The sequence below is a fragment of the Coregonus lavaretus genome (genome assembly GCF_964263955.1).
Source record: "Coregonus lavaretus genome assembly, chromosome: 20".
In the NCBI taxonomy this organism is placed as follows: Eukaryota; Metazoa; Chordata; class Actinopteri; order Salmoniformes; family Salmonidae; genus Coregonus; species Coregonus lavaretus.
The window spans coordinates 28,904,437-28,921,812 of NC_140007.1; the positions used below are offsets into that span (position 1 = coordinate 28,904,437).

Sequence of the window (17,376 nt, forward strand, 5' to 3'; positions counted from 1 at the left end):
GGGTAATAGTCTGGATATATAGTAATTATAACAAGCCAGGGGGATTTCTGCCAAGCATGCCTGCTCTACCCTTGAACCCAGTCAATGTGAGTTGGCGTCCACTTAATATATATTTTTTATATACAGTACCAGTCAAAAGTTTGGACACACCTATTCATTGAAGGGTTTTTCTTTATTTTTACTATTTCCTACATTGTAGAATAATAAGTGAAGACATAAAAACTATGAAATAACACCACATGGAATCACGTAGTAACCAAAAAAAGTGTTAAACAAATCAAATTATATTTTATATTTGAGATTCTTGAAATAGCCACCCTTTGCCTTGATGACAGCTTTGCACACTCTTGGAATTCTCTCAACCAGCTTTTGCAACATTCTTAAAGGAGTTCCCACATATGCTGAGCACTTGTTGGCTGCTTTTCCTTCACTCTGCGGTCCAACTCATCCCAAACCATCTCAATTGGGTTGAGGTCGGGTGATTGTGGAGGCCAGGTTATCTGATGCAGCACTCCATCACTGTCCTTCTGGGTCAAATAGCCCTTACACAGCCTGGAGGTGTGTTGGGTCATTGTCCTGTTGAAAAACAAATGATAGTCCCACTAAGCGCAAACCAGATGGGATGGCGTATCACTGCAGAATGCTGTGGTAGCCATGCTGGTTAAGTGTGCCTTGAATTCTAAATAAATCACAGACAGTGTCACCAGCAAAGCACCCCCACACCATCACACCTCCTCCTCCATGCTTCACAGTGGGAACCACACATGTGGAGAACATCCATTCACCTACTCTGCGTCTCACAAAGACACGGCGGTTGGAACCGGGGTTGATGAGTGAAGGGCTTTTTCCAGCAGCAGGTTGGGCAGCAGCTAGAAGGCCGGCGACACCAAACGCCTGGGCAGGACAGGAAGGAGAGCCAAAGCGAAGGCTGGTTTGACAGTACGCCACCACCCCTGAGGCGCTGCTCCAGAAGCTGGGCACCGCTGACTATGGGGATGACCCCGGAGACGCTGTGCGGTTCAGTGGGATGACGCCTGTGGAAATCCCGAATGAGAGAATGGTCTCACTGTCCCGCGCCAGAACCCAGCACCACTCTTCGGGACCGTACCCCTCCCAGTAGACCAGGTACTGGAGAGGCCTTTAGTCCAACAGGCTGCGGACTGAGTATGCCGGGGCTCCCTCGACGTCCAAGAGAGGGGGCGGTGCGTTGTGGGGTCCAGCACTAGCCAAGGGACCAGCTGCCACCGACCTGAGGAGAGATACATAAAATGAGGGTGAGATTCGGTAATTGACGGGGAGCTGTAATCTGTACGTCACCTCAATGATTCTCCTCAGGACTTTGAACGTTCCCACAAACCGCGGGCTCAGCTTCCACAGTAAAACAAGTCCTATATCGACATAACCTAAAAGGCCGCTCAGCAAGGAAGAACCACTGCTCCAAAACGGCCATAAAAAAGCCAGACTACGGTTTGAAACTGCACATGGGGACAAAGATCGTACTTTTTGGAGAAATGTCCTCTGGTCTGATGAAACAAAAATAGACCTGTTTGGCCATAATGACCATCGTTATGCTTGGAGGAAAAAGGGGGCTGCTTGCAAGCTGAAGAACACCATCCCAACCGTGAAGCATCATGCCGTGGGGGTGCTTTGCTGCAGGAGTGACTGGTGCACTTCACAAAATAGATGGCATGATGAGGAAGGAAAATTATGTGGATATATTGAAGCAACATCTCAAGACATCAGTCAGGAAGTTAAAGCTTGGTCGCAAATGGGTCTTCCAATTGGACAATGACCACAAGCATATTTCCAAAGTTGTGACAAAATGCCTTAAGGACAACAAAGTCAAGGTATTGGAGTGGCCATCACAAAGCCCTGACCTCAATCCTATAGAAAATTTGTGGGCAGAACTGAAAAAGCGTGTGCGAGCAAGGAGGCCTACAAACCTGACTCAGTTACACCAGCTCTGTCAGGAGGAATGGGCCAAAATTTACCCAATTTATTGTGGAAGGCTACCCGAAAAGTTTGACCCAAGTTAAACAATTTAAAGGCAATGCTACCAAATACTAATTGAGTGTATGTAAACTTCTGACCCACTAGGAATGTGATGAAAGAAATAAAAGCTGAAATAAATCATTCTCTCTACTATTATTCTGACATTTCACATTCTTAAAATAAAGTGGTGATCCTAACTGACCAGGAATTGTGAAAAACTGAGTTTAAATGTATTTGGTTAAGGTGTATGTAAACTTCCGACTTCAACTGTAGATACGCTCCTCGGGACAGTGGGCAGGGGAGTGCTCCTGTTGCAGGGCTCGACGGATGTCTGCATCCACATTCCACACGACAGGAGCCACAGTGTGGGACAGGGGAATAATGGGTGTCACTTCCTCCCTCCGATCTTCTGTGTCATGCACTCAGGACAACGCATCGGCCTTAGCGTTCTTAGATCCCGGCCAGTAGGAGAGGGTAAAGTCAAACCTGGTGAAGAATAGGGACCACCTGGCCTGAGGCGGGTTCATCCTCTTCGCTGCTCGAATGTACTCTAGGTTCCGGTTGTCCTTCCAGACAAGGAATGGGTGTTGAGCACCCACCAACCAGTACCGCCTTGCCTTCAGCTCCTTCTTGATTGCCAACAACTCACGATCCCCCACGTCATAATTCCGCTCCGCGGGAGACAGCTTCCGTGAGTAGAAGGCGCATGGATGAAGTTTAGGTGGCGATCCAGTACGTTGGTAGAGAACAGCCCCTACTCCAACCTCGGAGGCATCCACCTCCACGATGAGGGGCAGAGAGAGTCAGGGTGAACCAGAACCGGTGCGTTCGTAAACTGTTCCTTGAGCGCCCGAAAGGCTTCGTTGGCCTTCCCAGTCCAGCACAGCTGTCGAGGACCTCCCTTCAGGAGGGAGGTGAGAGGGGCCACCACTGTGCTTAAACCGCTAATGAAGGACCTGAAATAGTTGCCAAAACCTAGGAAGCACTGCACCGCCTTGATGTTGGAGGGAACAGGCCACGACCTTACTGCACTGACCCTCTGTTCTTCCATCTCCACTCCCATGGTGGATATCTGATAGCCCAGGAAGGAGACCGCCTGCTGGAAGAAAGGCACTTCTCCACCTTGGCGTACAGGTGATGCCCTATCAGCCTCTCCAAAACGGACCTGACATGAGCGACAAGTTGCTCGCTTGTATTGGAGTACACCAAGATGTCATCTATTTACACCACTACAGAGCGAACCAACATGTCTCTAAACACCTTGTTAATGAAGGATTGGAACACCAAGGGTGCATTTGTCAGGCTGTAGGGCATTACCCTGTATTCGTAGTGCACGGTGCTGGTGCTGAAGGCGGTCTTCCATTCATCCCCCTCTCTGATGCGCACCAGGTTGTAGGCACTGCGTAAATCTAATTTAGTAAAGTACTTTGCACCGTGCATCTGTTCGATCATAGTTGGTATGAGAGGCAGGGGATAACTGAATTTAACTGTAGCCTTATTCAGTGTCCGGTAATCTATACAGGGGCGGAGACCTCTGTCCTTCTTCTTCATGAAAAAGAAGCTGGAAGAGGCCGGAGAGGTCAGCGCCTCTAGGATGTAGACCTCCATGACTTCGGTCTCTGCATGCGAGAGAGGGTAGATGTGCCCCCGCGGGAGGGTAGAACCCAGCAGTAGGTCGATAGTGCATTCCCATGGGCGATGAGGGGGCAGGCACGTTGCACAAGTCTTCGAAAAGGCCACCTGTAGGTCCCAGTATTCCTCCGGGATAGGGATGTGGGTGGCCTGGACCGGACTTTCCACGGAGGTGGCACAGATAGACACCGAGAGACACCTCCCCTGACATTCCTGCGACCAACCCAACAACCTCCTCTCTGTCCACAATATACTGGGGTTATGCAACTGTAACCAGGGGAGACCTAAAACTGTGTGCAGGAGAGTCTACGATGAGGAACGTGATGCGTTCATGGGGGTTGTGATCAAATGTGAGGGAAATTGGGATTGTGGTCTGGCTCACTGGTCCTGTTCCTAGGGGACGGTTGTCTAGGGCATGGACTGGGATAGGGGGTTGTAAAGGGACTAGAGGAATGCGTAATGATAAGGCCACTGACCGGTCTAGGAAATTGCCTGCAGCACCTGAGTCCACTAGGGCAGGACTCAGTGGGGGACCAGGATAGTCCAGGAAGGTGACAGGGAGGAGGACGGGCTGGGTGGACAGAGAGGAGCAAGGCACGTCCACGCCTACCTGGGAAGGTGCAGGAGCGCTCCTCGGCCTGTCACTTCCTCGCCTGGTTCTCCTTCTGTGACAGGTGTTCCAGGAGTGGTCCGACTTCCCGCAGAGACCCTGTTGGGGTCCCCTCCATGGGCTCAGTCTCACTGCAGGTTCCTGGGAGAGACCCGAACCCCTGGGATGGGCGACGACGGGCACGCAGGAGATTATCCAGGCGGATGGCCATGGCAATGAGCTGGTCCAGAATGAGATCCTCATCGTGACAGGCCAGCTCGGTCTGGACGTCCGCCTGTAGCCCACTGCGGAAAACCGTCAACAAGGCCTAGTCGTTCCAGCCACCGTCCGGAAATCCAGAGCATACTCAGACGCTGTCCTGGACCCCTGGCGCAGATGGAGGAGACGCTCACCTCCCTCTCGGCCCTCGTTTGGGTGGTCGAAAACGGCACAGAAGAGTTGGGTGACGCGCTCATTGGACTGTACTCCTGGACCGTCCCTCTCCCAGACGGTGTGTGCCCACTCCAGAGCACGGCCTGTCAGCACTGAAATCACCAAGGCCACCTTGTCCCTCTCGGAGGCCGTCCCGGCATGACGTGCAAGGTGGAGGTCACACTGCAGGAGAAACCCCCTATAGTGAGCTGGGGTGCCGTAAAACCGCATCCTGGAGGGGCAGGTGGACGTTGCTGATCGGACCGGGTGATGTAGATAGTGGTGGGGTGGCTGGAACGACTGTGAGGAACTGGGAAGGTGGAGGTGTAGCCTGCAGTTGGCGTACGGTCTGGATCACCTCGTCCATGGCAGTCCCGAAGTGCTCCAGGCACGAGTCGTGCTTCGCTACTACAGCGGAGAGGTCGGGATGTCCTGCAGCCTCCTGTTTTCTTGGGTCGGTCATTCTGTCACAAGTGTAGAGAGGAGTAGGCAGGAGGCAGTCGCAGGTTTAGAACTACTGAATTTATTAAAGCACCATAGCTTAAAGCGGGACGAAACCCACAGTGCCAAATATAAAGTACTCAGGAAATAGTAGGAGAGATTCCTATCAGGAAAACAAGCAACATATACATTTACATTTACATCATTTAGCAGACGCTCTTATCCAGAGCGACTTACAAATTGGTACAACAATGACCGACAAAGACAAATGACAGAGGGAGTCCGGGGTTGATGAGTGAAGGGCGTTTTCCAGCAGCAGGTTCGGCAGCAGCTAGAAGGCCGGCGACGCCGAACTCCTGAGCTGGACAGGAGGGGGAGCCAAAGCGAAGGCTAGTGCAACAGTATCCAAACTTTTGACTGGTGCTGTATATTCTGAGTTTTCAGCACTCAGGCTAGCAGAAAGCTAGGAGAAGGATGTTAGTGCCATCATGCATTTTGTCCTAAACATAGACCTTCAGTATGTAATTGAGTAATTTCTGACATGCCATAGATTGTCATGCCAACCTTTCCTCACTAAATGACTCACACCATGATGAGAACACTTGGTGTTTCTGTGATAAACAAGATTGTTATGTAAATGACCTCAAGGGGGGGTTGCAATTGACAGTTGACAGACAAGTCCTTCTCCAAGTGAGTCAAAAAAAGAGCATCTGACATGACATTAGTATACTGTAGGTTTTGTTACAGACATTATATTCTCCTGTAAAGCTATATGGGAAAGCTGGGGCTCAGAATAAACCATGTTTATTCAGTGTGAGGTAGGAGAAAAGTCATTATAACTCAAACATGCATTACTCTGTCTCTTCATTCTGGGTTGATTGATGAGGCAAAGGGGTGGCAGAGTGACTTCGGGATACACTGTATTGTTATTGTACCTGGCTGTCGTAGCGACTGTGTTTCCAGTACTGTGGTCCTGTTATAATGACTGTGCTTCCTGTACATGGTCCTAGGGGCAGCAGAAGGAGTGATGAATACAGAGCCTGGTGGAACAGCAGGGAACGCTGGCTGGCTCATCCTGGTTGCTTTTTAATTAGCTCTATTACCAGGGAGGGACCAAACCTGGAGTAATGTAGCAGCACTGGCAGGCAGGGATGGGTGTTCGCTAGCCTGCACCATGCACACAACACCAGAGGGGACACTCTGTCACAGGCAGGGAGGGGAGCAGTGGTTCAAACAGGGTTCTTCTTTAGTGTGTTGTGCTGGTCCTGCAATTGACCCACGATGTGTGCAGTTAGGCTTCTGTTCATGTCCAGTACCAACACAACGTATTTAAATAATCATCCAGCCCCATGAGTAGGTGAATTATGTATATAAATGGCAATAATTGTATTGTATTCTCTCTTTGCCCCTCCTGCAGGCGGCTTCTTCAAGCAGCTAAGAAGGACAACCAGACAGGACATTTCATCTGGGTGGGATCAGACAGCTGGGGGTCTAAGATCTCCCCCATACTGAACCAGGAGGAGATGGCAGAAGGTGCTGTTACCATCCTACCTAAACGGCAGTCCATCCGAGGTACTGATGTTATACAGAATATGATGTCTATATTCTTTATTGTCAAATTTAAATGACACACTTTGTGTCTATTTTTTGTTGTCTTTGACAATGCAATTCAAATACCCTGATATTTCCATATAAAACACTGACATATACTGTAAACAACAGCAGGATATAGGAACACCTGTAAGATGAAAGTAGTACTATGTGGAGGTAGTGCTGAAAAAAACGTGTTGATAAAGTAATCAGAAAATCCAATACACATCTCTGCAGTAGTTCAGCTGGTGGCTCTAAATCCAACTGTGCCTCTCATTGATCTCTCTAGGGTTTGATCGCTACTTTATCAGCAGAACGTTGGATAACAACAGAAGGAATATTTGGTTTGCAGAGTTCTGGGAAAACAACTTTCAGTGCAAACTCAGTCGACACGCTCTGAAGAAAGGATCCAGCATCAAAAAGTGCACAAGTAAGAATAGGATTTCCTTGTTTACCATAACCTACTCCCACACACACTCTGATTGTTTATGAACTCACAGATGCAATCGCTAGTTGTTGTATTCCGACATGTCTTGGATGATGTGCCATTACATCTACTTAAAATACTATGGTTATTTTTCATGCAGGGGTGAGAAACATGGAGCCCAAAATGTATTCCCAGATTGCAGGGCTATAAACATTTCTGTGGTAAGTTCCAAACTCTGCCAGGAACTTTGATTAGTCAAATATCACTTCACAAGAGACCATGTAATGCAGTGCCTGCTGAATACACAAATACAGGGTCATACCATTTAATGGGTTCAATTAAGCAGAATAGAAGAATCAGGAACTATATCGCGCTGGAGTGTGACTGCATAAATGTGGAATGTGTTTTGGAAAGTGCAATGCCAACAAAATAGATTGGTTTCATTACAGTATTTGCACTTGAAATATACATTTATAACCCTTCTCCAACAGCCTTATGTATTTGCAGAGATGTAGGCTACTGTAGTATGAGCTACGGTACATTTTGGGGAAATGCGATGTGTTTGAGTAAAGGCTATGATTCTCTTGTTCCATTAGACATGATTAAATGTTCCCATGACTCCCTGTTGCCAAGTTCAATCTGCACTGCAGTACAATAGCAATCACCAAAACTGGGCCATTACACAAGTTGAAAACATAATCAATAGCAAATCCAATCAGCATATTAGAGACAAGCTCCCAGGTCATTAAAATCAGTAGGCACTCCAAGCCTGACTGTCTTTCATTTCCTTGTACAGACAACACAATCTGCAGGATTTTAATCAGCCCAGACTGGACTGATTCTTGAATTGGTTGGATTGTGAAGCGCTGATGATTGATTCCTTCCTTCCTAATGTTTCATGCTTTCATCAGCTTGCTACGATAGTTGCTAGGAGCTGATGGGTTTCCTCGCAACAGTTGCATGATGCCATTACATCACAATTCTATAAATCAGGGGCCCGAGAACTATTTGCAGTGAAGACGGGGTATTAGACCAGAAGATGTGTTGTCTCCACTTTTCTACAGGTTCAGTTCTAGGTGATCAAAGGGGATCCAGGGTGGTTTGAGAAACATAGCCTGAGTCATTAATTGTGTTCAGATCCTAAACACATATGTACTTTTGTCACGCCCTGACTCTGAGGACTTGTATTATTTGAGTCAGGGTGTGTATTTTCTGTGTTGTGTTTGCTATGTTGTTTTCTATGTGTTAGATCTAGAATGTGTAGATCTATGTTGGCAGGGGTGGTTCCCAATCAGAGGCAGCTGTAGATCGTTGTCTCTGATTGGGGACCATACTTAGGCAGCCTTTTGGCACCTGTTAGTGGTGGGATCATGTTCCGTGTAAGGTATGTTGTTTGTATGCTACCTTGGACTTCACGTTTCGTTTGTTGTTTTGTCGTGTGTTTAGTCGTTAATAAATATGAATGCATATCACGCTGCGCCTTGGTCCTTCTCGTTCGTAAACGATCGTGATAACTTTAGTTAATGCATGAGGTGGGAACTACTGTAGAGCTTGTGTGTCACGATCGTTGACACATGATGAAGCGGACCAGGCGTGATAGGCGTACATACTTTTATTAGTGTACACACAACGAACCAAAACAATAAACGATACGTGAAGTCCTAGGTTAAATACACAAACCTTCCGGAACAAGATCCCACAAAACAAAAGTGCCAACAGGCTGCCTAAGTATGGTTCCCAATCAGAGACAACGAGAATCAGCTGCCTCTGATTGGGAACCACCCTGGCCAACATAGAAAACACGAACTAGAACACAACATAGAAAATAACACATAGAAACTCCACACCCTGGCTCAACATATAAGAGTCCCCAGAGCCAGGGCGTGACAGTACCCCGGACTGCGACCGCGCCAACTAAACCCAACAGGGGAGGGGCCGGGTGGGCATTCCGCCTCGGAGGCGGATCCGGCTCCGGGCGTGACCACCACTCTCTCTCTCGCCCTCGTGGTCTGGCCCTGCTGGCCGGAGCTGGACTGAACGCCGGTGGAGCGGATTGCTCTGGCTCCGGTGTGGAGCAGCTGACCGGTGCCAGACCAGGCACAGGTGGAACAGGCACGGACCGTGCCGGACTGACGACGCGCACCACTGGCTTGGTGCGGGGAGCGGGCCGGACCGGGCTGACGACGCGCACCACTGGCTTGGTGCGGGGAGCAGGAACGGGCCGGACCGGGCTGACGACGCGCACCACTGGCTTGGTGCGGGGAGCAGGAACAGGCCGGACCGGGCTGACGACGCGCACCACTGGCTTGGTGCGGGGAGCAGGAACGGGCCTGACCGGGCTGACGACGCGCACCACAGGCTTGGTGCGGGGAGCAGGAACAGGCCGGACCGGGCTGTCGACGCGCACCACTGGCTTGGTGCGGGGAGCAGGAACAGGCCGGACCGGGCTGGCGACGCGCACCACTGGCTTGGTGCGGGGAGCAGGAACAGGCCGGACCGGGCTGGCGACGCGCACCACTGGCTTGGTGCGGGGAGAAGGAACAGGCCGCACCGGGCTGGCAACGCGCAACACAGGCTTGGTGCGGGGAGCAGGAACAGGCCGAACTGGGCTGGCGACGCGCACCACAGGCTTGGTGCGAGGGACAGGAACAGGCCGGACCGTACTGGGAACACACACCACTGGCCTTGTGCGGGGATCAGGAACGGGCCGGACCGGACTGGTAACACACCCCAGTACCTCTCGCCGTGCCTCTACACTCTCCGTCTCCCTCGTGACCAGTGGCCCCCGTAACCTGGCGGCCTCCTCTGCAAACCTGCCGAACCGCTCTATTGCGGCCTCCCGCTGCCTCGCCGTCCACGGTGTGAGCCCCCCCCCTAAAAATGTATTGGGCTTGTCTCTCCCCCGTGCTCAAGGCCTCCATCCCTCTTGCCAGACTCGCACTCATCTCCTCCCAAGTCCATCCTCTCTCCTCATCACGCTGCTTGATCCAGTCGAGGTGGGATCTTCTGTCACGATCGTTGACATATTATGAAGCGGACCAAGGCACAGCGTGATAGGCATACATACTTTTATTAGTGTACACACAACGAACCAAAACAATAAACGATACGTGAAGTCCTAGGTTAAATACACAAACCTTCCGGAACAAGATCCCACAAAACAAAAGTGCCAACAGGCTGCCTAAGTATGGTTCCCAATCAGAGACAACGAGAATCAGCTGCCTCTGATTGGGAACCACCCTGGCCAACATAGAAAACACGAACTAGAACACAACATAGAAAATAACACATATAAACTCCACACCCTGGCTCAACATATAAGAGTCCCCAGAGCCAGGGCGTGACATTGTGTGACAACCTGATGTAAGACCTGAATTTGATACCTTAATGCATGGGTTTCAACCTGGTAGTTGTTGCTAGAGACATTCTGAATATCGCTAGCAACAACAGAATAAACACATCTTGAATTACATACCTACAATAGAAAAGATAACATATTATTTCTCAACTCCTAATATTGAGAAAATTACACTCATTGTAGCTAATTACACTCATTGGAGTATCTGACATAGGCTTTCAAAAAGCACCAACGAGTCGCGGCCAGTGACGCTACTTGCTGGTAAACTTTCTTGACTTTTACATACATTTTTGCCAACACATGGCTAACCTTTGTTTAACCAAGTAAACAGCTGCTATTTTTTGTTAGAGTTTACTTCCTCTTCCAATTACAATGTGGGGAGGTCAAAATAATGAAAAACCATCTATTCAATCTATTCATTTTAAAATGTTGATTAATTCTCCTTGCCATTATCATTCACCTGAAGATAAGACGGTTTGCCTGGGCAGGGGTCCCTGGGCAAGAAAAGGTTGACGACCCCTGCCTAAATGCACTAAATTAGCAGTAAACATGATCCTGCCATCAAATTGTTTTAATGCACCGTATTGTTGGAAAAAATTCAAAACACATTTCATCTTGATTTTCTGTTGCCGTTCGGGCAATTTAAAGTATTGATTGGGGATGTATTTGTGGAGGAATGTAACTGTTTTTCTGGCTGGTTTGTAATATTTTATTTGTGCTTCCCATGACTGTGTTTTTGTATTTTAATATGGAGTACCAATCAAAGGTTGAGACACACCTACTCATTCAAGGGTTTTTCTTTATTTTTACTATTTTCTACATTGTAGAATAATAGTGAAGACATCAAAACTATGACATAACAGATATCATGTTAGAATCATGTAGTAACCAAAAAAGTGTTAAACAAATCAAAATATATATTTGCACACTTGGCATTCTCTCAACCAGCTTCACCTGGAACGCTTTTCCAACATTCTTGAAGGAGTTCCCACATATGCTGAGTACTTGTTGGCTGCTTTTCTTTCACTATGCGGTCCAACTCATCCCAAACCATCTCAATTGGGTTGAGGTCAGGTGATTGTGGAGGCCAGGTTATCTGATGCAGCACTCCATCACTCTCCTTCTTGGTCAAATAGCCCTTACACAGTCTGAAGGTGTGTTGGGTCATTGTCCTGTTGAAAAACAAATGAAAGTCCCAATAAGCGCAAACCAGATGGGATGGCGTATCGCTGCAGAATGTTGTGGTGTGCCTTGAATTCTAAATAAATCCCAGACAGTGTCACCAGCAAAGCACCCCCACACCATAACACCTCCTCCTCCTTGCTTCACAGTGGGAACCACACATGCAGAGATCATCCGTTCACCTACTCTGTGTCTCACAAAGACACGACGGTTGGAACCAAAAATCTCAAATTTGGACTCATCAGACCAAAGGACAGATTTCCACCAGTCTAAAGTACATTGCTCGTGTGTCTTGGCCCAAGCAAATCTCTTATTCTTATTGGTGTCCTTTAGTAGTGGTTTCTTTGCAGCAATTCGACCATGAAGGCCTGATTCACACAGTCACCTTTGAACAGTTGATATTGAGATGTGTCTGTTACTTGAACTCTGTGAAGCATTTATTTGGGCTGCAATTTCTGAAGCTGGTAACTCTAATGAACTTATCCTCTGCAGCAGAGGTAACTCTGGGTCTTCCTTTCCTGTGGCGGTCCTCATGAGAGCCAGTTTCATCATAGCGCTTGATGGTTTTTGCGACTGCACTTTAAGAAACTTTCAAAGTTCTTGACGTTTTCCGTAATGACTGACCTTCATGTCTTAAAGTAATGATGGACTGTCGTTTCTCTTTGCTTATTTGAGCTGTTCTTACCATAAAATGGACTTGGTCTTTTACCAAATAGGGCTATCTTCTGTATACCAACCCTACCTTGTCACAACACAACTGATTGACTCAAACGCATTAATTCCACAAATTAACTTTTAAGAAGGAACACCTGTTAATTGAAATGCATTCCAGGTGACTACCTCATGAAGCTGGTTGAGAGAATGCCAAGCGTGTGCAAAGCTGTCATCAAGGCAAAGGGTGGCTACTTTGAAGAATCTCAAATATAACATATATTTTGATTTGTTTAACACTTTTTTGCTTACTACATGATTCCATATGTGTTATTTCATAGTTGTGATGTCTTCACTATTATTCTACGATGTAGAAAATAGTAAAAATAAATATTTAGAAAAAGATATATAAAGAATTAGTAGGTGTGTCCAAACTTTTGACTGGTACTGTATATACAGTAGGTAGGAGTAAAGTGACTATAGGCAACAGGATCGATAATAAACAGTAACAGTAGCGTATGGGATGAGTCAAAAGAGGTCAATGCAGATAGTCTGGGTTGCTATTTGGTTAACTATTTAGCAGTCTTATGGCTTGGGGGTAGAAGCTGTTCAGGGTCCTGTTGGTTCCAAACTTGGTGCATCGTTACCTTGCCGTGTGGTAGCAGCGAGAATAGTCTATGACTTTGGTGGCTGGGTGCCTGGTATAGAGGTCCTGGATGGCAGGGAGCTCGGCCCCAGTGATTTACAGGGCTGTACGCACTACCCTCTGTAGCACCTTGTGGTCGGATACCAAGTAGTTGCCATACCAAGAGGTTATGCAGCCAGTCAAGATGCTCTCAATGGTGTAGCTGTAGAACCTTTTGAGGATGCCTATCTGAGGGCCCATGCCGAATCTTTTCAGCCTTCTGAGGGGAAAGTGGCGTTGCCGTGCCTTCTTCATGACTTTCTTGTTGTGTGTGGACCATGATAATTCCTTAGTGATATGGACACCGAGGAACTTGAAGCTTTCGACCCGCTTCACTACAGCACTGTCGATGTGGATGGGGGCGTGCTGGGCCCTCCATTTCCTGTAGTCCAGGATCAGCTCCTTTGTCATGCTGACATTGAGGGAGAGGTTGTTGTCCTGGCACAACACTACCAGATCACTGACCTTCTCCTTATAGGCTGTCTCATCGTCGTCGTTGATCAGGCCAACCACCGTTGTGTCGTCAGCTAACTGAATGATGGTGATGGAGTCATGCGTGGCCACGCAGTCGTTGGTGAACAGGGAGTACAGGAGGGGACTAAGCACGCACCCCGGAGGGCCCCCCCGTGTTGATGGTCAGTGTGGCGGATGTGTTGTTGCCTACCCTCACCACCTCGGGGTGGCCGTCAGAAAGTCCAGGATCCAGTTGCAGAGGGAGGTGTTCAGTCCCAGGGTCCTGAGCTTTGTGGGCACTATGGTGTTGAACGCTGAGCTATAGTCAATGAACAGCATTTCTCACATAGGTGTTCCTTTTGTCCAGGTGGGAGAGGGCAGTGTGGAGTGCAACAGAGATTGTGCCATCTGTGTATCTGTTGGGGCGGTATGCGCATTGGAGTGGGTCCAGGGTGTCTGGGATGATGGTGTTGATGTGAGCCATGACCAGCCTTTCGAAGCATTTCATGGCTAGAGATGTGAGTGCTACTGGGTGATAGTCATTTACGAAATGGGTCAGGGAGAGGTTGAAAATGTCAGCGAAGACATTTGCCAGCTGGTCAGCGCATGCTCTGAGTACGCATCCTGGTAATCCGTCTGGCCCTGCGGCCTTGTGAATGTTAACATGTTTAACCTCTACGGGATCGGTGTCCCGTTTTCGGGATGGGACGGTTGATCTAACGTGCGCTAATGTGATTAGCATGACTGTTGTAAGTAACAGCAAACTTTGTAGGACATAGACATGTCTTATATGGGCAGAAAGCTTAAATTCTTGTTAATCTAACTGCACTGTCCAATTTACAGTAGCTATTACAGTGGAAAAATACCATGCTATTGTTTGAGGAGAGTGCACAGCAACAAAAAACTTATCAAGGCAACTGGTTTGAGACATTCACCTCTGAAGGTAAATAATGTACTTACATTCAGTAATCTTGCTCTGATTTGTCATCCTAAGGGTCCCAGAGATAAAATGTAGCATAGTTTTGTTTGATATAATCCATTTTTATATTAAAATGTAGGAACTGGGTTCTACAGTTTGAACCCATGCTGTCTCTGGCTCCACACCCGCCCGGCCATCTAGATGTGTGAAAGTTAGTGTATAAGCTAATGATCCATCATGTATGGCATTCCTGGGAGTGTGTAAACTTACATTTTGTATTACCATATCATTTTTGTATGTTCTCTATAGTTATTTACTTGAAAATGTATCAATTGAACAATTCGGCACATTTGGGCAGACTTGACACAAAATAGTCCAGTATTGCAATGCTTCACTGGATCAGTCTGAAACTTTGTACACACACTGCTGCCATCTAGTGGCCGAAATCTAAATTGTGCCTAAATTGCAATACTATATTGTGGCCTTTCTCTTGCATTTCAAAGATGATGGAACAACATTTTTTTCTTTTTTTAAACGCATGTTTTTTGGTTTGTGTTATCTTTTACCAGCTCTAATGTGTTATATTCTCCTACATTAATTTCACATTTCAACAAACTTCAAAATGTTTCCTTTCAAATGGTATCAAGAATATACATATCCTTGCTTCAGGTCCTGAGCTACAGGCAGTTCGATTTGGGTTTGTCATTTTAGGTGAAAATTGAAAAAAAAGGTCCGATCCTTAAGAGGTTAAAGGTCTTATATCGGCTACAGAGAACGAGATCACACAGTCGTCTGGAACATCTGGGGCTCTCATGCATGGTTCAGTGTTGCTTTCCTCGAAGGGAGCATAGAAGGCATTTAGCTCGTCAATGGGCAGCACGTGGCTGGGTTTCCCTTTGTAATCCGTGATAGTTTGCAAGCCCTGCCACATCCGACGAGCGTCAGAGACAGCATAGTAGAATTCGATCTTAGTCCTGTATTGACTTTTTGACTATTTGATGGCTCGTCGTAGGTCGTAGCGGGATTTCTTATAAGCGTCAGGATTAGTGTTCCGGTCCTTGAAAGAGGCCACTCTTGTGCGGATGCTGCCTGTAATCCATGGCTTCTGTTTTGGATATGTACGTACGTATGGTCACTGTGGGGACAACGTCGTCAATGCACTTATTAATGAAGCTGGTGACTGATGTGGTAAACTCTACAATGTTGTCAGATGAATCCCGGAACATATTCCAGTCTGTGAAACAGTCCTGTAGCTTCGCATTCGCTTCATCGGACCACTTCTGTATTGAGCGCGTCACTGCTACTTCCTGTTTGAGTTTTTGCTTGTAAGCAGGAATCAGCAGGATAGAGTCATGCATTCAAGACCACCACTCACACTATTGTACATATATCACACTCCCAGAACCACAACATACCACATTCAGCATCAACATGTATCTAATTTACAATTCAAATGAATGGTGATTCGTTTTCTAAATTGGATAAAGGAAGAGAACAAATGTAAGCTCTTTGTTTATTTTAGCTCATTCAGCAAAATGTTGAGGAGTTTAACAATTATGCAATATTTATTAATCATGAATGAGATTTCCCATCTTGGCTCCAAGATGTCACAGGGGGCCTGAAGAAATCCAGGAGAATAATAATGAAAGTGCATTAGTATTAGCACAACATTAGTCAATTAAGCCAATACTTAACTGTAAGGTCTCTACACATACCAATGCCTTAGGGATGCTCTCAAACAGACTAGCCTCCTAAGTTTCAAGATTCCTTTGTGTTTACCCATACCTTTCATCAGTTGTCATGTTGGCAGCTCTTGAGCTAAATTGCTGCAGATTTTGTTTTCCTGCAGTGAGTGGCCCCAGGAGCACTGTAACTTTGTACAGGAAAGAGTTAGATTTACATTTACATCATTTAGCAGATGCTTCTCTCTCTCTCTCTCTCTCTCTCTCTCTCTCTCTCTCTCTCTCTCTCTCTCTCTCTCTCTCTCTCTCTCTCTCTCATTCACTATATAATATTTCAGGGGCACGTTTTGCAATACGATTGTGCTGGACCTCTGTAAAAGGATCGATTTGCTCTAATAGACAACATAATAATTAGAATTAACATCCTAAATGAGAGCTTGCCCAATCATCGAATTTGAGGGAAGTGGGAACAAGGAGTATTCTCCTGTGATTTCCTGCTACACAGATGTTTACAAATCATCCCCCTACTATTGGCCAACTGCTGATGTTACTGTAAATATTTAACTGAGGAAGTTGGGACTGTAAGGCAATCCATTTAATTTTTATAAGAAACCCCAGGGACAGGTGGTTATGGGGACTGATACCCAAGTGTATCCCCTCAGAAGTTTAGGATTTTGTGTTGGTGGATTGTATGTGGAATGAACAAAAAAAAAAAAGAAGGGTTATTGTAAGTCACATACATCAACCACTTACAAGTGCACCTCAGCTGGAGGTACTTACACTATAATGTTAGGTTTTAGTACCTTTTTAGTAACTTTTCTCTCATCCATTAGGATGGTGACTCCAGACTGAAAGGCCTAAGCCCCAGAGTCTGGATGTATAATTCAGATCCAACCACAGGTCTCAGTCCAAATCTCCTTGCTTGTACCTTCTGGCCCGGGGCCTAAGTTTACATTGTAGGTGACAACCACCTCAACCTGTAGGTCCCTGTATTGCTCAATGTGTCCATGGCCAGATGGTGACGAAACACATTCAATGGAGAATGAAAGATAGGTAATCAGCCAAGCCAATAAGTACTTTAATTCCACACATTGATATTGGAGTGGAATTGTCGGCTAGCAAGAGCAAGTGTCTCGCCATCCGACTAGGAGTACTAGCTGGACTGGAGTCATTCAACTAGATTAGAGGAAATTTCTCTTTGTAGATTAAGATGATATATTTCTATCAGAGCAGTAAATGTAAACATTTCAATAAATAACACACTTGTCCCTTACAACAACAACAAAAAACATGAAAAATCACATGTGAAAAATACACCTGTGGTTTTCGGACACGTGTGAACA

At 46.8% G+C, this 17,376-nt stretch overlaps 1 protein-coding gene across 1 annotated transcript in view; it reads left to right on the plus strand.

The window, feature by feature from the left end:
- LOC311148366 (metabotropic glutamate receptor 4-like) overlaps nt 1-17,376 on the plus strand; it is a gene marked incomplete at both ends in the record, with an annotated part of 274,215 nt that overhangs the window by 164,376 nt on the left and 92,463 nt on the right. The window contains 2 exons of the mRNA XM_084185315.1: nt 6,504-6,658; nt 6,966-7,106. Coding sequence (XP_084041441.1) covers nt 6,504-6,658; nt 6,966-7,106 — 296 coding nt within the window. The remainder of the gene's footprint in view (nt 1-6,503; nt 6,659-6,965; nt 7,107-17,376) is intronic.